At 37.7% G+C, this 20,149-nt stretch overlaps 1 protein-coding gene across 2 annotated transcripts in view; it reads left to right on the top strand.

Moving 5' to 3' along the window:
• The window catches only part of LVRN (laeverin), a 34,850-nt gene extending 14,933 nt beyond the window's left edge, over window positions 1-19,917 (top strand). The window contains exons 7-20 of one of the 2 annotated variants that reach the window (XM_071425923.1): window positions 749-889; window positions 1,194-1,259; window positions 1,393-1,458; window positions 2,912-3,081; window positions 4,470-4,546; window positions 6,380-6,519; window positions 8,626-8,681; window positions 10,436-10,589; window positions 11,460-11,554; window positions 12,324-12,431; window positions 16,113-16,283; window positions 17,803-17,943; window positions 18,862-18,937; window positions 19,613-19,917. In XM_071425923.1, coding sequence (XP_071282024.1) covers window positions 749-889; window positions 1,194-1,259; window positions 1,393-1,458; window positions 2,912-3,081; window positions 4,470-4,546; window positions 6,380-6,519; window positions 8,626-8,681; window positions 10,436-10,589; window positions 11,460-11,554; window positions 12,324-12,431; window positions 16,113-16,283; window positions 17,803-17,943; window positions 18,862-18,937; window positions 19,613-19,759 — 1,608 coding nt within the window. In that variant the 3' untranslated portion in view covers window positions 19,760-19,917. Of the gene's footprint in view, window positions 1-748; window positions 890-1,193; window positions 1,260-1,392; window positions 1,459-2,911; window positions 3,082-4,469; window positions 4,547-6,379; window positions 6,520-8,625; window positions 8,682-10,435; window positions 10,590-11,459; window positions 11,555-12,323; window positions 12,432-16,112; window positions 16,284-17,802; window positions 17,944-18,861; window positions 18,938-19,280 lie in introns of both variants that reach the window. The other variant, XM_071425924.1, reaches the window with a different exon arrangement.
• Window positions 19,918-20,149: the final 232 nt, after the last annotated feature.

The raw sequence follows: 20,149 nt of genomic DNA, 5'->3' as shown, positions 1-20,149 counted from the left end.
GAGAACCTCCTGTGTTTCAGTGTGTGCCCACTGCCTCTGGTCCTGTCACTGGGCACCCCTGGAAAAGCCTGACTATGTCCCCTGCTCAGCTTCCCTTCAGGTACATACACTGGAGAGATCCCTCTGAGCCCTCTCTTGCCCAGGTGAGCAGTTCCAGCTCTCTTAGCCTGTTCTTACAGGAGAGATGCTTCAGTCCCTTCCCTGAGCTGTTGACCATGGTAGGTGACAATTACTTGAGAGACATTTTCTGAGGAGCCATTTTTCTTCCCCGTTTCTCACGGGGTGACAGCAGCAATGCCACACAGCTAAACCCTGGTACCTCCAGTAGCTTAGGTTTTAGGTTATTGCTCAGGGTTGCAGCAGAAGAAACAGGGAAATTAGGAGGAAAATGCTGCCATATTCATAGCAGAAATAAATGAAATACAGGCTTTCGGTTTTCAGTATTTGTTCATTTGCTGTTTAATACAGTTGACTTATTTTTGCCTGAGGATTACACTATAACTGACTGTCAGGCCCAAGCCCACAGTACTTTGAAGATGTAATATTTTCACTGGTCACTGATGCTGCATGTAGGAAATGTCAGGATCAGGTATATGGTCCCTTGTTCTTCAGTAGAAAGCTAGGGAGTTGCGGAGCTTGCTTATAGAAAAATTATTCATAATAGTGCTAATTCCATACTCCTCATTCCCTCCAGAAAATTAGTATCTTCTGTTCATCTCACATGACAAGAATTGTCTTCTTCTTGCAGGATAAAATCTTTTACGCTCATGTTGTACAACCTGTCTTAAGGGAAGACAGTGAAATAGCTCGATCACTGTCAGAGAGTGAAGACAAGATCAAAGGATCATTTTCTTTAATGTCTCTTTTTGACAACATCACATACAGCAAGGTAAAAAAATAGAAAATTTTTCCCATTTCTTGCAGATTCTAAGCTAATGGTATAAGGTAGGTTTGGGAGGAAGTCTTGAACAAAACTACTTTGTCATTCGAAACGTGTTTCTGCTGCACACACAAATTTATTGGGTGTTGCAAATCTATGCGGCCATGAAGGAAGAGGTGAAAACATTTTTAATCTCTGTGAAATATGAAGTGTGGGTGTAGACCAACTAGCATCTCTGGAATATTTGAAAAAATATTGCAGCAGTAATTGCAATAATAGTTCATTTTTTCTCATACTTTTTTTTGTACTCTAGGGGGCTTCTATAGCCTGGATGCTTTCTGGTTTCCTGACTGAAAGGTTGTTCATCAGAGCACTTACTGTAAGTTTGAAAAAACAACCTTCTTTGTCTTGATTTATAAGTTTGAAAATTCCAGTTGTACAAATTGCTTGCTTTGCCAATGGTGTTCACTGAATCTCCATGGATTCTGATGCTTCTCTTTGTTTCTTCCCAGTCCTATCTGAAAGAATTTTCCTTCTCAAATGCTAATCAAGATGATCTGTGGACCCACATACAGATGGTACTCATTTTATGTCTCTAGTATTCTTTTCCTGCTGTTTAGCCCAGTCCAAATTTAAGGCATAAACTGTTTGTAGAAGACTGCATTGGAATGTGGCTGTCTGTAGTGCAGCCTTTCTCCTGCATAAAATTTGCTTTGCTAGTTCCTCAGCTAATGTCTTCTCAAGTGTTTATTTGGCTGTTGTGCTACACCTGAGATCAGTGGGACTGAGTACAAGGAGTAGATAGATGAGATAGGAAATCAGGACCAGGCAAAGTTTTGGGTTCCATGGTAATTACATAAGCCTACATGAAATTGCTCTGTAGCTTAGGTTTTGCTAGATCAGAGTGTGTGATGCCTTAGGCTTGATGATCAAAGATGCTGGTATGTCACAGATCCAGCAGAGTCTCTACTCAGGGCAGTAGCTTGGCATTTCACCCTTCAATGGTTTTGGCAGAGATCTGACTAAGAAAACATATGCTAATATTAGGTTATTTTTTAAAAAATCCACCTTCCTGGTCCTCTAAAGAAGGCTTCTTGTGTTTCAGATTCTGTCTTTAGAATGGGAGTGCTAGAATTTCAGATACACAATTCAGATATGTTTTAAGCCAGTGAAGACTGTGCCAATTCACACTAGTTTGGGCTCCAGCTTAATGTCTTTACCCATTTGTTATTACTAGTTCAGTTTATTATGACACTTAAAAATATTTGTGTTGCATCAGTTCTATTTGAATGAAATTAACTAGTCAAGTCTGTCATAGCCATAGAGATGTGTAAGTACATTAACGCTAAAAAGGAAAAGGTTAGCAGCAGGTTGTATGTGACCATGTTCACAGGGGTACTTGGATGAGGGAAGAGACGAGAATGTTGCCTCCATGTTCAGAAGGCTTGATTTATTATTTTATGATATATATATTACATTATAACTATACTAAAAAGAAATAGAAGGACAGGTTTTCTCAGAAGCTAACTAAGCTAAGAATAGAAAGGAAAAGAATGATAACAAAGGCAGCTCTCTCGCACTCTGTCCGAGATAACCCAGTCCTCGATTGGCCATTAATTATAAACATCCAAGATGGGCCAATCACAGGTGCACCTGTTGCATTCCACAGCAGCAGATAACCATTGTTTACATTCTGTCTCTGAGGACTCATAGCTTCTCAGAAGGAAAAATCCTAAAGAAAGGATTTTTAGTGAAAAGATGTCTGCGACAGTTGTAGAATGAAAAATGTCATCTCAGTATTTCATAATTCCTGAAAATGGCTTATGCCTGTATTATGTCTTTATTAGGATAACATCCTAATAAAGGTTCCTTGGAATTTGTTACATTGATTTTTTTGCATGAGCCAAAGACCAGCAAGCTGCTAAGCATTATTTTCTCTACTACGTTAGGAGCACTCCCAGAGATTCACTGAAGCAATATCAGTAAGTACCTGTTCATCACAAGCATTTCTAATTTCTCTTTCCCTTTCAGGTCGTAGATGCACAGGATGAAGTTCAGTTGCCAGCACCTGTAAAGCAAATAATGGATTCCTGGACATGCCAAAATGGGTTTCCAGTTTTAACGTTAAATCTAACTTCAGGAACAATCAGACAGGAACAATTTTTTAATAAAAACAGTAGAAAGAGTACTGATTCTTACAAGTATGTTTAGCTTGTGTTTTTATTGTATATTTATACCCTGTTTTTTACAGGAAATGCTTCAGTTACAACAATATGTTTTGATCATCTGATTTTTTAACTTATGGTTTTTTCTTGTGATGAGCAGTCAATCTGTTTGAGATTTTGCTGGAGTTTGCAATAGTTCTGCAGATTCTGCTTGTTTTTCCAAAAGGTTGCTTTCTTCTGGAATAGTGACTTTTCCAAATCAGATGTAGGTGATGAGCGTGTTGCAGACAGGATTTTTGCCTGGCATTTTCTTTTTTCCTCATCCCTCAGGTATACGGTCTGGGGACCTGGATGAACCACACTTAGCTTCCTTCCTGTGCACACATTCCCAGTCTCTTCTGCCTGACAAGGATAGAAGGGTTGCATTTAAATACTTAAGTAAATGACCCCTTTCCCAGAAAGTGCTGATACCTGAACAACAGTTTTAAGTTCTTGTGAGCATTGCTAAGTGTCTGGGGCTTTTGAAAACTTACTAGATGTCTGAAAATGATGATAGAAGTAGCTGCCTTTCGTCACCCACTTTGGAAACTCCTGGCTAGGGTTTGAGCATTTATGAAGAAGCAGTTTTTATGAGTCTTGGGGTGCATGGATGGAGTCCATGAGATGAATTGTCATGCGAGGAAAAGGTGAAAAGAGCAAAATCCAAAGCAGTTTTTCCTTGGAAATTATGGCTGGTAGTACAAACAGACAAAAGGAATTTTAACAAGAGTCACAGGGTTTCCTTTGCTCCTGATCTCCGGGAACTGTAAAGCATTAATCCATTCAATATTCTTGGTTAGCTCAGATAAGGAATTCTAAGTCACAAGTGTGAAGTCCTGTAAGTTAGCAAGCACAAATTACTGTGTGAATGTAAGAAAGCTCAGGATCCATATTACAGAATTTTTCTGTATTTGAAGCTTTCATCTCTTTTACCAGAAAGGAGCTTTACATTCCCTCAGAAAAGAAATTACAGTTGTTGGAAAGACAGTTGTATTGCTTTCCCGGAACCTTTTTTTGGTAGATGTGGTTCTGAAAAGTAGCTTTAAGGTCTCCAGAAATAGGGTGAATTGTAAAAAGTGAGGAGAATAAAATTGCTGCCTGGAGAAGGAAAGATAGAACAGAAAAACAATGGTATTGAAATACCTAGCACTGAACAATATTCTTGATATGAGTGCCTTTTAAAAGCCATGCTAAAGCTCCCTTTTGGAGAAGATAAATGCTGATCCAGCAGAAGTACCATTATCTGATGAGGTTGCATGCATCAGAGAGGACAGAAGGTAGATGGATATTCTTGTAAGATGGAACTAATCTGCACTGTGGTTTAGCATCAGCTAAGAGGGATTTTTAAATATACCAATTTTAATAATATCCTTTTATTTGTCAAGTAACACCTGGATTATTCCTATTTCTTGGATGAGAAATGGATCATCACAACCCTTAACCTGGCTAGATAAAAGCAGCAGTAAGTAATGTATTTGTTTGCACATTCTAAAACCAAACTGATGAGAACACTCGAAAGTCTTTTTAAAAAAAGGATATATTTGAATTAAATAGGGAGATAAAACTTTAATAGAGAAATGTCTCTGTTTATCCATAGCAATGATTTTGTGCTACAAAATAGCAGTAGATTTTCCATTAGGTCAATATAATGTTCTTTTCTCTGTTGTATCAAACTTTAGTGCAAGCTTGAGTTTTTAATAAGACTGCACAACATATTTTATAAGTAGGGATTTCCACAGAAATTATGATTTTATGATTTTTACACAAATCCAAACTTTTATGTCCTCATGCTTCTGTAATATTCTTCCCCCAACAGATCTCATTGGTGTTAATGACAGCTTTTGAATATAGACAGGACCTCAGCTGTGAAATATCAGAAAATTATCAGCTCGAGTAGTAGATAGAAGACTGAAAAAATTAACACTGGCTGTGGGAAGCAACCCAAATATTATTGCACATTAATACCTGTAACAACAGGAAAATTAATGTTTTCAACAGCATTTAATTTGTTTATGCAAATTAAATTTAAAATTATCAATATAATAGGATTTTTAAAGTTTTAAATTCTTACAATAGAAAGTGATTTTATGGGTGTATCCAAATAAAAAATTCAGTTCTTTCTGAACTCAGTGCTTTCCAATAGCTTTTTTCTTTTTTCTTTTTTTTGAGAAAGAAGAAGTATATTCATTAGAATGGGGTAATCATTTTGCTTTGGCAATTCAGGCATGCATCAGGTTTTAGATGAGTCAAAATAAGATGCAGAGACTAATGCAGTGGAATGCTTGAGAGCAAATCTTCAATATGCTGTGTGCATTGCAGCTCTCCACCCTCTGTTGGCAGGGGTTAAAAGTTGCTTCCTCTTTTTTTTAGGCAGTAAGATAGCTTGAGTGATCATTAATTCGACTGTATACAGACAGGCAAATAAGAAAAAATGTGTGTATATTCCTCTGAACACAGGATGAATCTTGCAGTACTTGCTCTGTCTAAACACTGGAGTGTTCAGAGTACATTCTGATGGGTGTAGACTACTCACCAGTATGGACTTACTGTCTTAACAGAGTGTGCCTTCTCAAATCAGGATGTGAAAACAGAATAAACTTCTGATGAGGCAGCTTAGAGCCTTCAGAGCTGCACTGGCTCCTTCAAAGCACAGTAGGCTCTCAGGAGCAGTAAACCAGGCAAGAACCTATGAGTAGTGAGATGGAATGCAGGAGGAAGTTGTTAGTGAGTGATGTAACTCAAAAGGACTATGGAACTATCTTCTTTAAAAAAAGCATTTTTGATTACTTGTCTCTTGGTTAAACTTAATAGGTTTGGTTGGTTTTTTTTTCCTTGATCTGCATTTATCTGAATAAATGGAGATGGATGGTCAGTTCTTCTGTGAGGTGCTGAGCACTGTGTTTTGGAGCTGGGAGCAGCAGGTGTACTGTGGATCTGTACCCTGCAACAGGTGTGGGAGGATATTGCTCCTCATCCTGAGAGTTTACTGCTGAGTAAACTTCCTGAACTCTCACAGCTGCCTTTCAGCTAAAGGCCTGGAGCAAAGTGGGTCTTCAGCCTTCTCTTAGAATCCCAAGATGCTCAGTACCTGAGGAATCATTGGCTTGTTGAAGTCATCCTGCTGGGCAGAGCAGAGATCTCAAGTGCACTGATCTCAAGTGCTTTTGGGGGCTTCTTTTTGAGTCCAGCCTCAAACTTGTCTCATACCTCAGACGAGTAGCAAGTCCATTGTTTGTAAATTCAAAAGAAGCAGTGCATGGAAAACAATATGATACATTCTAATGTCACTTTACAGAAATGTTTCCTGAAATGCAAGTATCAGAGTCAGACTATGACTGGATCTTGCTAAATGTAAATTTAAGTGGATACTACAGAGTGAACTATGACCAATTAAACTTGAAGAGATTAGCACGCTTGCTTGAAAATGATCCAAAGGTAAGATCATGTTTGTTTTCTCAAGCTTATGAGCAGACTCTTTCTGTATATTTTTTCAGGCAGTTTTTACCTGGAATCACATTGATGAAAATCTGGAATAATGACAAACCCACCATTGCACCACTAGTCACTGGCTTTTTGTAATGGAAGATGACAGGCCTGAACACTCTCAGATAATTTTACATGACATTTTGTCTTCAAATTTGTGTTACTGGCCTATAGTTCTTCTGCTCTCTTTAAATCTCTCTCAAGGAGCTTTCAGTATGAATGTGGGATTTCAGCCTTAGCAGGTACAAAGTAATTAAGAAGAAGGAAAACTGTGAGAAAGTTTATTTCCATGTTTTGTCAAACCATAGTGTTTCTGCCTGTAGAATTAAAAAAAAAAAACAACCTGACTTTTTTTTTGTGGGTTGGTTAGTTGGGGTTTTGTGGATTTGTTTGTTTGGTTTTTTTGGTTTTGGATTTTTGTGGATAATTTTCCTAGAAGTTCCAATCAATTCTATTTGAGCTCTTTCAGTCCTCTGTAGACAGTGACTTAGAATAGATTGCATCCCACCTTTGACTTGCCATAGCCTGAACTGAAGGTGAAAGTGGTACAGAACAAATGTGACTTTATATAGGATTGCATGGTCTCAGTGTTGCCTAATCCTACAGTGAGCCAGAGGCTGCAGTAGTAGTGTCAGCTCATTCGTTTTGCTAACAAAAGTGAGAAAATGTAACCTTTTGACCTAATAGTAATCGGTACAATCTTTCTCTAGAGAGTCTGGACACAAGGCTGATCAGAGCATATGAAACCTTCCTACAGCACAGTGTCTTCATTTCTTCTAGGCTTCTTTCTTTCAGGGCAGACCTACATCATCAAGATGTTGGGTGTGTGCTGACTTGGGCACCATACAGGGTTGCAAAAATGTAACTCTGGGCCAGTCAGGAGGGACAGGAATAGTCTATTAAGTATAGGTTTGGTCACATTCAAACAAGACAGGTTCACAAGTAGCATGGGCTATTAAGGACAACAAAGGAGTTATTTTGGATTGACCGTGACAAGTGCATTAACTGCAGAACAGCTGTGGATAGCACTAACAGTAGGACTGCGATCACAAGCCTAATTTCTTGAGTGAAAACATTCAGCATGGCCAAGGATGCAAGTCTTACCATAAGGCATCCCTTCTGGGAAGGGTGAGGAGGACAGGCACATCTTTCTGTGCCTAAAATTTTGTGTCAAATTCTCACAATCCCCAGTCATGTACAAAATCAGGGTGCATTCTCTGCCTTATTAACCACAATTGTGCAAAGTGCCTTGGGTGGCACTGTGGTGAAACTGTCTGTTCTTTGTCATAATGCTTCCTGGTGGGAAGTGTTCTTGGTAGCAGTTGCACAAAACTGTCTGTTCCTCATGGTCATGCTGTTTTTAATTTGTCTTGGTATCGAGAAGTGGAACGAGAACACGCAGCTTCCACCCAGCCTCACATTCCTGCCTGGCAGATGTTGGCCCAAGACACCTGACTTGTGTCTGCTTTCAGCATCTCTGCTTTGCTTTATGCTTCCAGCTGTCACAGGGAATATTTGCTCAAGCAGTAAACTGCAGGGGCGTGGAACAGGGAGGGGACATGGAGGACAGCAGTCCTGCCACAAGAGCATGAGATACATGTGTGTAAGCAGAGAAACAGCCATGGCTGTGCTTGGATCATTTATTTCATGGTAGTGATAGACACGCTGCTCTGCACCACTGTATTTAAACCTCAAAAGGGAAAAATGTACCAAAATTGTGTAGTTAGGGTATTTTGAAGAAATGTGGCATTTCCATGTTTTAATTTCAATTACAGCATGCAAGTAAGAGGGGTCTTTAAATTCTCTGCTTAATGGCCTGTAGTTATATGTTTATATACAACGTAATATATAACTATATTATGTAGCTCTGTGTACAGCACATATCTCTTAAAGCACATAAATAATTTCAGTTTAAAATTCAGGATCCATTTCTCAATGTTTTGTAGGCTGTTTTGATATAGAAAACCTGTTAGGGATGTTCTGAAACATCGTAAAGCTTTTTGTAAACTCTTAATGACATGTTGAAATCAACTAACACAACACCAATGCTTTCTGCAGGCTATTCCCGCTGTCAGCAGGTTCCAGCTGATAGATGATGTTTTTGCATTGACAGAGTAAGTATGTTTCCAATATGTCACAGAAATTGATTCAAAAATATGATTGCACTCAAGATTTCTAGTTCTGCTTCCTTCATTCCTATCCACGTGTGCCTCCTAAGAATAACTGCTTTTACAAAATGGTTGGGAGTTACTTAATCCCTTTTGTTAGTGCTGAGTGATTTACTTCAAAATTTCTTTTGTTCCAGCTCCAAGGAAATTATTTTAAATAGTTGCATTGCCATGAGTTCTTTGGGGATTAACCTGTATTTAACAGAAAAAATACTCCAAATGAGGATTCTGAATCTTCCTTCATTTATTCTGGACTATCTCAACTGTGCTGCACTGTGTCACTCAAAACCTTTTTAATTTCTCTTTCTGAGTCATGACTTGGTTGTTCAGGTCTGTGGTGCTAAGGAGGTCAACAATGTTGTAGGGATCTGAGAAGCATTAAGCCTCACTTGTGCCAGAGGTGCCAAAAGCATCATACACCGATGATGAGGGTGTCCCTACGATGAGGGACATCAGGGATGAGGTGGCCAAAGCACACAGCCCTGCTTCAGGGCCTTGGAAGTACCTCTGACAGGATGAAGTAAAAATTCCCATTTCTCCTCACATAAGAATGTAATTTTCCAGAAGAGAGCTCAAAACTAGGAGCTAACAAGAAATGTAACTGTGACGTACAGAACTGTGCTGCTACATAAGTACACCAATGTCATAGACATCTTTTGTGAAAATCCTTTCTTAGGATTTTTTCCCTTCTGAGAAGCTTTATATATATAAACTAAGCTTCCCTACAGAAGCTTTCTGTAAACCCTTCTGTTTACATTTTGTTTCTGAGGCCTCAGAAACAAAATGTAAACAATGGTTATCTGCTGCTGTGGAATGCAACAGGTGGATCCATGATTGGTCTTGTGTGGATGTTTGGATTTAGTGACCAGTCACGGCAGAGCTGGCTCCCTCTCTCTGTCCAAGCCAGCTGCCTTTGTTATCATTCTTTTCTATTCTATTCTTAGCTTAGCTAGCCTTCTGAGATGAAACTTTTCCTTCTATTTCTTTCTAGTATAGTTATAATGTAATATATATATCATAAAATAATAAATCAAGCCTTCTGAAACATGGAGTCAACATTCTCGTCTCTTCCCTCATCCAAGAACCCCTGTGAACACTGCCACACATGTGAAAAAAATATTTTTTTTCTGTAGGGGGGTGCTTGAATTGGAATTTTTTTGTGAAAAAATGAACTCTATGCTTATTACACACTGAGGGACAGAAATGCCATGCTGAAGAAGTTAATTCCACAAATAGTGTGCCTGTGAATTAAATGGTTTGACTTTTGCAATATTCCACAAAAGAACATGTAATGAAAATAAGTTGTTTCACAATAAAAATAAAGTTGTATTATAACCAAGACAGTACCTCTTAATTCTGATCCAGTGGGACAGACTGTCCTGCTGTCAATGTGTTTGTACCATATCCTGCAGACACAGAGTGTGCATGCTGCCATGCTTACTGCCATGATTGGCCTATTCCTGTGATAGCAGCACAGTGCTCCTTCATAGATGTTTTGAGAGTTCAGCTCCTAAAATCACCATTCATTTATATTTCTTTTATTTTTTCCAGTGCCTTTTCTAGGTTACTTTTCACACAGTATCCTGATGTTTTATTGTCTGCCCCACAAATAAACATATATGTGTGGTAGGTGGTTAATGTGAATAAGCATGTTAAAATGTGTGGGCTTTTTTGTTTTGTTTTGGGGTTTTTTTACATAGCTTTGGATATGTTCCAATTGAAACAGCACTTGAGCTAACGAAATACCTTGCCAGAGAGGATGAACTCTTCATATGGAATGTGGTATTATTAAACCTTATACCTGAGAATTTGGAAAGTACGCTGAAGAACCATGAAGTATATCCACTTTTAAAGGTATGACCATTTTGTTAGTTACCCAAGATAATAGACCATACAAATACATTAGTCTAAAATTAATGCTTTTTAAATTCTCAAGGATGTAGTGGTGGCTATGATTAGTCAGAGAGCTTGTGATTCCTGTTCCATGACTTTATCATCTTTTGAGGTTTTATTAAAAAGGAGGAGGTACTTAATTATACATATTAGTCAATGATAAGTCTCATTGAGTCTTATCTGATCCTTATTGAAAAGCACAAATGCATTCACATTCCTTACATTAAGCTTCATCCTTCATTTTTTGAAACAGTGAATTTGGAAAACAGAACTGTCTGTCAGTAGCAAGTGAAAGGACCAACACTGCTATGTATAAAAGGCATATAGTATATTTGTGCTCTGTGCTTTGTACTGCTTTCCATTCACCTTCATGGAGTGAAAGAAGGAATAGTGTTTAGGTACTAAATGAAATTATTCTCTCCCATATTTGACTTACCTGAGGTACTATTTATTTCCTTGACTGCTCTTTCAAGATTCCACTTATGTTTAAAGTTCAGCCCTACAGTATTAGTTGTCTTAAGTTCTAAAAAGTAAAGGTTTGTTAAAATAAGTGTGAAGAACAGAGTATTTTCTGTTGAGAAGGGCTTTTCCCTGTTTCTCTGAGAATTTGTTGTCTTTCATTATAAGTTCAAAGGTCCTAGTGATGTGAAATGGTAGTGTGCCAGTTTGACGTACAGGTATATCGTATTTTAGACCCAGTTTATATTTAATTTAATGCTCTGTGTTTTCAAGACATTAAAAGCCATAAATTTTTAGGATAAATTGAGTAAATAAGGAAAATAAAAACTTGTATCTAAATGAAAGTAATTTTTCTTTCCCTTCTTTTAAAAGAAATACCTTTTAAAGAGAATGTTGCCAATATACCATTATTATGCAGGTTTTATTCGTCAAAATGTTGATGCTTTGGAAGATGACTATTTTGCTCAGTAAGTATCCTGCTTTTCTTAAGAGTTTTTTCTGGTGTGATTGGATCTGATACATTGCAGTTTGCTCAAGTAAATTTAAACCTTATAACTTATAACCTTATAGCCTTAAAACTTATAACTTAACTTATAACCTAACTTAAAACCTAACTTATAACCTTAAAACTTATAACCTTATAAATTTAAACCTTATATCTCTTTTAAATACAAGATCCAGGAATAATTCTCTAACTAATGTGAATGTAACTGAATTGTTATTTTACTATTCTGTAAGTGTGACACCTTTGACAGGAACATAAAGGGTGATAGTTTAAGGATCATTAATTTTAAGGATCATTTAATTTTAGTGGTAGCTCTCGTTTGTCAGAGAACAGGCTCAACAGGCTGCTGCTAGTTGAAGAAAAACTGACAGCAATGAACTTAAGATCTGATTTTGGGTCAATTACTAACTCTTCAAAATACTTCATTTTGCAAGGCCACTGCAGCCACAGGCTTAAACATCAGAGGGATTTGGATCACTTCCAAGGAGGATATAAACCATGCAAAAAACTTACAAAAATATAATACATTGGTTGCCTCACTATATATCCACTAATATTAATTCTGGGGACCATTATTGTTTGATTAATTATTTTATTAAAACTCAATTTTTCCTAGTAGAGGTTCTTGTGGGTTAATGGCATCATGTTCTGAAACTGTGGTGGTCAGGCACAGTGCAAGTATGCCAAATGTGGTAAATCTTTTATTCTTACTGTTTTAACTTCCCTTCAAGAGTGTATTTGGAAAAACTCTTGGCAACAGCGTGCTGGCTGGGCCTCCAAGACTGTTTGGACCTGTCATCTGAACTGTATGCTAAGTGGAGAGACAACCCTGAGTACAAGTAAGAATGGTGATCTGCTCTTAGAGGTGTGCCTGTCTAAGGGAGGTGGAAAGTTAAAAGGCTGTTACAAGGGGGAGGCAGAATGAGCAATGTCTCTGTACACTGCTCTTATTTATTGCCAGAAATGGCAATTATGTCTACCCAACCTCTTTCTCTTCCCTAAATCCCAGCTTTATGACGATTTCATAATTGCCTCTTTTTACATAGACTTAACAGGCTGGAGGATGCAGATTTTGCCACAAAGACCAAAAGCTGGTCCATGTGGCCCAGTCCCTTTGCAGTAGTACAGCCTTGGGGTTGTCACATACACCAACTCAGCTTTTAAGCTTCTCTTAACTATATTGAGTGAAGTGATGTTTGCATGATACAGCCAACTGCCCATGGTGAGCCATCAAAGTGCCTTGCATGTTCTGTGTTCACACAAAGAGGTGCTGGGAATAGCTGTCAGTCCTATGCTGGTACTGGAGCCTAGTGGTTAGGGGTCTGGTCTGTGACAATGGACTCTCAGGAAGAGACTTTCTGTATTCAACCACTGCATCATTGAAAAAAATTTACAATGTATTGAAATTCTTATTATCTTTTCCTCCCTCTTTCTTTTGATGTTTTTCTATGCAATAGTCAAATAATGTTGGCACTGGTGAGTGAGTATTTAAAGTTTCTTTTTATTTGTGGTAGTTGTGATAAACATTTCAGTTTTATTTGATATATGTTGATACATGTAGTTGGCTAAGTAAACTGAACTTGTATCATTATATTGGAGTTTTCTAAAATAGTTTCATAGTGATCATCCTTATAAAAGCCAAACTGAGTTTTGCAGTTAGACTGAAAAGTTTAAATAGCCTACATAAATTTTGTTCCATTCTAAAGAGATTATTATTGCAATTCCACACTAAAAGCAACAGTGCTATGCTGAATTATCAGTCTATTTTCAGAATAGTCATCTTTCCCTACTAATAACATTTGAGGTGATGGAATACTACATACCTTGTTTGACCTGAATAGCTGAAAAGTCTGTGAAATACATTAGCTGATTGGGTTTTGAATTTGATTAAGAATATTAATTTTGCTGTCCTTCTTGACACTGAGAAAATTTCAAATGGATTTTACTGGGCTTTATGTGTGGAAAAAATGAAACTCTGAATTCGGTTAAGTTAAACATGATCATTAAAAAATGATCATGTTTTAAGGAGAAAACCCCATAGAAGATAGGACACTTCTTAGGTTTCAAGTGACAGATCACTGTTCCCATGCAGCTAATGAGACTTTACATACGCTGGGTAGGAGAGAAAACAGGCACAATACACTTTTGACCCATATTTCACAGACAAATCCCTTTAGATGCGCCTACGTTCTCCATGCTGAGAGCAAATTCATAGCAGCTGTTTTGCCACAGGTGGAACCCAGAAGGATTCTCACATCTGTGGAACGAAGTAACGCATTTCTGTTTCAGATTGGGTGATCAACTTTCAGCTGAACATTTCCAAATTGTTCTGGGCAGAACATAACTGGACTTAATACAGTGCATTTTTATCTGTTTCATGGAAATAACTAGAGCTGTAAACCCCAGCCAGTTTCTCAATTTTACTCTTTTTTCATTATAGGAGTGTAGTGAAGCTTGCTAAATTAATGTATTCTCTTAGATGCTGTTACTGGCTTGTCTTTTGAAAGAAGGAAACTACTTGGGGGAGGGACAGTATTTCAGTCCATTTTACTTTTTTACTAAAGGTTCACATATACTGCTGCTACTCTCAAAAGTTAAGAAATCGCCATGTTATTTCTGGATTGATTCCAAAAAACCAATGTAAAATAACCTGCCCTGCTTTCCAGCAGCTTTTTGCATCTTCCCCAACATCCAGAAATGAGGGATCCTGACAGGCCAGTAATGTCAAATCACACAGCCAGGAAAGATGAGTTTATTTAGTAATGTCAAATCACACAGCTTATTCAAGATTAATAAGTCACACCCCTCAATTAATATACCCTCAAGCTCCAAAGTCCCTTTTTGGACCATACTGGATACCCTCTGGGAACTACACAACATAAACCCCTTCAGGGCCCCCACAGATGTCACCAGCCAGCAAACCATTGCCCCATAGTAGGCTGCCTGTCCAGCCTGCTTCAAATGTTGTACATCAGAGCTGCAGCCAAATGATACACGGAACTTGTCTACTCACGTACACCTATTAATGAACATTTTCTTGCAACTACTGGAGCAGCTTCAGTAGCAAAATAAATAGCTGTACTTTGGCCAAAATAGCTTTACCCTGTTGTCACCTTACTATGACCTCTTACTGCAACATTATGAAAAGATTATGAAACAAATTACTAAACCTTGTAACTCAGATCTGTTAGAGAAGGATTCCTCACAGGGCAATACTTTAGACTGATGAAACTACCCTACATGTCATTCTTGGTGGTAAATCCCTTATGTCCCAGTAAATAGCTAGGTAAATGAATCCAAACTACTTTTTAAAGTAAATATAGAACATGCCTATGCTTTCTGTTAGTATGACAATGAAATCCCCACATCTGCAACAGAACTACCAAAATCCCTCCATCTTGCCTTTTCACTAACAAGTAATGTCTGTCATGTAAGACATCCAAGTCTCTTGCTCTTTCCTACTAGTCCTTTGTTTCCAAAACTTATGACTTCCTTTTCTCTACCTTGTACTCTAAAGATTCATGTCATATATCCTTCCTCCTGACTCACTAACTCTGTTGGAATCATCCTCATTTTCTCTAGGATAATCTGCTGAAACTCATGAATTTTTCTCAAATTATTTAAATTTAAATTTGCTGTTTCCAGTTTTGGGCCTGAAGAATGGCTTTTCTGACCAGAAACTTATCTGTTTTTCTAAGTGTATCCCCTGATCAAAGGGAGGGCATTTTTTACACCTTGATTTACAATCTTGGTTTAATGTAATAATAAGCAGACTAGCAGTATGACATAGGGAAGTCAAATGTTTTGCTTATAGCAATGGGACCCATTCTTCTGTAGGAGCATTAGTCCAAAATGCCATTAGCTGAAACTGTTTTCAGATAGTCTGCATAGTAGAACACTGCTTTCACTGAAAAGTGTTAACAATGTCTTAATATTAGGGACACATCATTGCTACAGGAAAAATTTCCTGTTCAGCCTTTGCATATGGAGCATTACACTGGTAATGTTTACATTTAGTTTCTGTTATGAAATTCATTGCCCTGTTGAGGACTCTTCCCTGGGGAGGGAGTAATAGGAGGCTGCCTGTTGCATGGAAAAATGTCCCTTCTGTTTCCTTCTGTGCTGCAAATGGCTTTTCCTACTGGGTGCATTTACTGAAGGAACTTAGAAAAGGTTTGTCTGGGATGATGCATATATGCATTAGTGCACTCTTTAATGGTGTGATCCATTTCCTAGGCTGTGATGGGGAACAGTGGCATTGACACTGTATGTACACAAAATACTCTGGCCCAATTGCTCTAAAAACATTGGGGTTTTTTGTTTCCTTTAAACTGCATGCTTTTAAAATGTTTAAATCATAAATAAAGCAAACAGATTTCCTATCCTTATTTACACTGATATTTTATATTTGCATTGCTGTGTATCTTTTAACTGTAAATAAACATTTGGGTTCAGTTACACATTTACAACAGGGTTTGTCTCTACAACAGTACAGTACCTTTAAATATTTTACCTTGCAGAATCCCCTTTCTAATTAGAAGAACAGTCTGCTGCTATGGTGTTGCAGTGGGAAGTGATAAAGAATGGAATTTTGCATGGGAAATGTACAACCATACTGACTCCGTTGAGGAAGATGAAGACATCCTGCTCTATGCCATGAGCTGTGCCAAAGAGTCATGGTTACTTTACAGGTGACCTTGATCAAAGTATATCTTTGTGTATGTAGAAGTAAATAACAAGAACAAAAATACTTTACTGTGCAAAGCTGGTAGAGGTTTGCTTCCCACAGAAGCATATGCCTTGTCAACCACTGGTAAAGTTTTAAGGAGTTTTGTTAGGGAGCAAGTATGAAAAATGGGATAAACAGCAATAAACAATCCTTCTGCAAATACAACATGTGGACCATCAGGTCTTAAGTCCTGACTCCATGTGGACCAACCAAAAAGTTAAGACGTATATCGAAGAATCTTGTTCAAAAGTTTCCAGAACATAGTTTGGAATGCTGTGTTTATTTTCTTTTACTGGCATTTGTATCTTTGTCAGTAAAATGATGTTGAATTCTCTAATCAGTCATATTTGTAGTAGCTAAAGCATTTGTTAAGGGGTGGAATTTTGGCAGTGACGGTCTAAAGAATTATCATCCAAACATTCACATAAACTCCATGGGTCTAAAGGTGTGGAAGTAATGCTTTAGTCCTTCCAGTGTGGTGGTCATTTGGGAAGACAGAAAAATATGACTAAGATAATAAGAGAATAAGATAAGAAATATGAATAAAGAGAATAAGATAAGAAATGTGGCAAAGAGATGCCCATCCGCCTATACTAATTTCCCCCTTGACCTATGATCCTCTGGCCTTTTTCTTGGAACAGGCTATCACCATTCCCTGATAAATCAGGAAGTTGTTATGAGTTTCTTCCTCCATATACTCCAGTAGCTAACAAACCAATCTGTTTTTTGAAATGCCACCCAGGGAGTGTTTTGGGGTGAAGAATGTTAAGATGTGCTTTCCCTGGCCCCCACAATTATGCCCATTATGTTAAACATAGGGCCTGCAAAAGGGGAGAAACCCAACTCTACCCATAAAGCAGCTGCCTGCAACACCCTATGAGAAAATAACTCTAAAAGGGTTCATTTGGAAGTAGGAGCATGCAAGGTAAAACACTGAGGCAAGACAGAGAATAATTACTTTTCAAGATGTTCAGCCATTCACTGCCACTGACATCATTAGAAGACACTTCTGAAATCCTGCCTTAGTCCTCATAAAAATTTTCTAATTGAGTCTCACTGTAGGGGAACTTATAAACAGGTTGTTTTTGTGTAAAAGTGTCTCACTGGCATACTCTATAGGCTCCCTCTGAGTCACAATGAGGTGAATTGCCTGAAGGTGAAGAGCAGTCTGCCTTTCCAACTGGTAGGAGCAGTTGTCTTTCTGGTGCCAAGATAAGAAATACATCTATGTCCATTTGATATTCTACACCCTCACTTTACTAAGAAGTGAAGAGTCCGTGTGCAAGAACAAATGCTAAGGACAAAACCCGAGCTGAATACACAGCTCAGAGTGACACCAACTTTGGTATAACCTTCCACATGCTCATATTAGTTGAGATAGGATTTTTTGTGTACTGGATTTCATTTCCAGATTGCAATACTGTATATTTCCATTTTAAAACACAAGTGAAAGGTTCACTTCTTTCCTGCTTTTCTAACAGATACTTGCAATATGGACTCAGTGACACATTATTTTCTTCCAATTGTACTTCAGTCATCATCTCACATGTAGTAACTAAGGATATTGGGCACCATATAGCCTGGGAATTTGTTACCGAAAATTGGCCACTTTTAAGTCAAGGGTAAGCAACAAGTTTTGGTTTCCTTTAATTTCTGTGGCTCTTGGCTTCTTCCTCTCTCTTTATATTTGAGCTATGAAATTCAGGTGCAGATTGTCCTTCCAGGGATGGCTATTTGTAATGATTGATTCAATTGAGTATGCAGAGCAGAGTTTTCAGAGTATTCAACTCTGATCAGGGTTTAATGCCAAAGAATAGCTCATCAAACACAGAAGACTTTAAAAATTAGTCTGTTCATGACTGTTTCTGTACTTTTAAGTACTTCTGGGAATCCTGACTCTAGAAGTGGGTTTATCCACTAGGATTTTACAAGAGGGTGTAAATGCTGTAAATTGTGGGTATAAAATTCTGAAGTAAAATCCTCATATGTAAATTATTGCTAACACTAGAAAAGGCAAGTTGTAGCAGATTTGTGTCATATCAACTTGTTCCTTTACAGAGCTTTTCTGCGTTCCAAATTTATGAGAAATTTGCTGGAAAATTGTCCCCTTATTTTCAAATGAAAAGAATAGTGCAAATGTTTTCTTATATGCCACCCTCAAGATAGCAACAGGAACACCAGCTTGTTAAACACATTACTGGTTAGTCTTTTTAGCTCAGTTTGGCTGTATGGCCTCAGAGACATTATCTGTTTCATTCAAAGAATTCACATTACCAAAGTACAAATACCAGATCTTTCTAGGAAATGAAAATGAAGGGTAATTATTGTATTTCATGCCGCTCAAATGTCTAAATTGAATATTAATGGTAGTTCTTTAAGAGAGGGAAAAGAGTCCATAGTTGCAAACTTCAGTTTGCATACTTAGTTGGTATTTGCAGCATAGTAAATAATCACTAAATCGTGTCAGAATTTTCAAATGAGATGAAATTTAATATATTTGCTAATGTGCTATTTGAAGAACCTTTATGTCACTTTTACAGATATGGGCATGAATTGTTGCATGATGTACTAAAAGCCATGGGAAGATTTGTCAAAACAGATGTACAGATCCAAGAGGTAAACCAGAGAAACATTTAGTCTCAACTTCATGGCCAGTTTGTAAATACAAGTTTTGGTTCTTAAAAGGAATCATTAACCATAATGTTGATGTCTTCCAAACCTTCATGTTTCAAGCAGAGTCTCCACAAATTCTATCAAAACTGTCTCATTTTCCTCTATGAAATCTCTCTGTAGGGACAACCTCTGCTGTGATATCTACTGAAAATGTACCAGCATTTGGGCAGCTGGCCTGTTAGGTTGTCATACTGACATCTGTTTAATTCCTCATACTGTTCAATCACTGCTTATCCCAAATATTTATTTACTATTCTTCACTCCTCTCTTGTCTTTTGCCTATTAGACTGATGAGAAAGATTTCTTGTTCTGTGATTGTAGAACAGGCAGCACAAGAGGATTCTTCTACCCAACTAGTCCTAGACAGTGTGGTACCACCAGTACCAGTGAAGTTGGCTGCATTTGAAAGGATTTTTAGAGGAACAGCAAAAGGGCACATTCTTGATATGTAAGGAGCTTTCCCACGTTAGTGTAAATCAGTAACCTTGCCCCACCCCCTCTTCAGTCTCTGTCATCTGCCCCTTTTCTGTGCAGTTCTGTCTAAAGCATCTGTCAGGCACACAGTTGCTTGCTGCAAGTGAAGTTATGTGTGAACTAAGCCTGTGTTTATTTCTTCAGTTGCAGGTTTTTTATAATGCTACTTTGGAAGAGGATGAGAGAGAGGCTATTACTATGCTACTGGAATCTGCAAAACTTGAAAATATTGAAAGGAGAAAACTACTAATCAAAATTGCCAACTGGTTAGAGAAAAACATAGATGATTGACTTGGAAAACAATTTCCAGTATATTATATGTGATTCACTATCCTATTGGTATTCATTATATGCTGTAATTAAATGTAAAGCACATTTTTATGAGTGCTGTGGTTGTCTTTCCACTGTAAAGTCCGGATAAAATGATTCACAAGCAAATAAAGGATTTAGTAAAAGAGGGTATAAACATATTTGCATCTTATATCTAAAATAATTTCCCCCTGAATGAGGTCTTAGGGATGCATTGCTAATAATCTAACATATAGATAGAGCCTTGAATACTTTGGGGGTTTTCTTCTGAATATTCAAATGAAAGGCAAAATAACATAAGGAAGCTGAAAAAGTTTATATTCTGTTTTGTTTCATTTGTACAGTGGTCTATAACCTGTCTGCCTCCACTTC

This window comes from Agelaius tricolor, unplaced genomic scaffold (genome assembly GCF_023055355.1).
Source record: "Agelaius tricolor isolate 1412-34295 unplaced genomic scaffold, bAgeTri1.0.p SCAF_4, whole genome shotgun sequence".
NCBI classification, from domain to species: domain Eukaryota; kingdom Metazoa; phylum Chordata; class Aves; order Passeriformes; family Icteridae; genus Agelaius; species Agelaius tricolor.
Note: the sequence above shows the minus strand (reverse complement) of the source record. Positions and strands in the feature narration are given on the sequence as shown.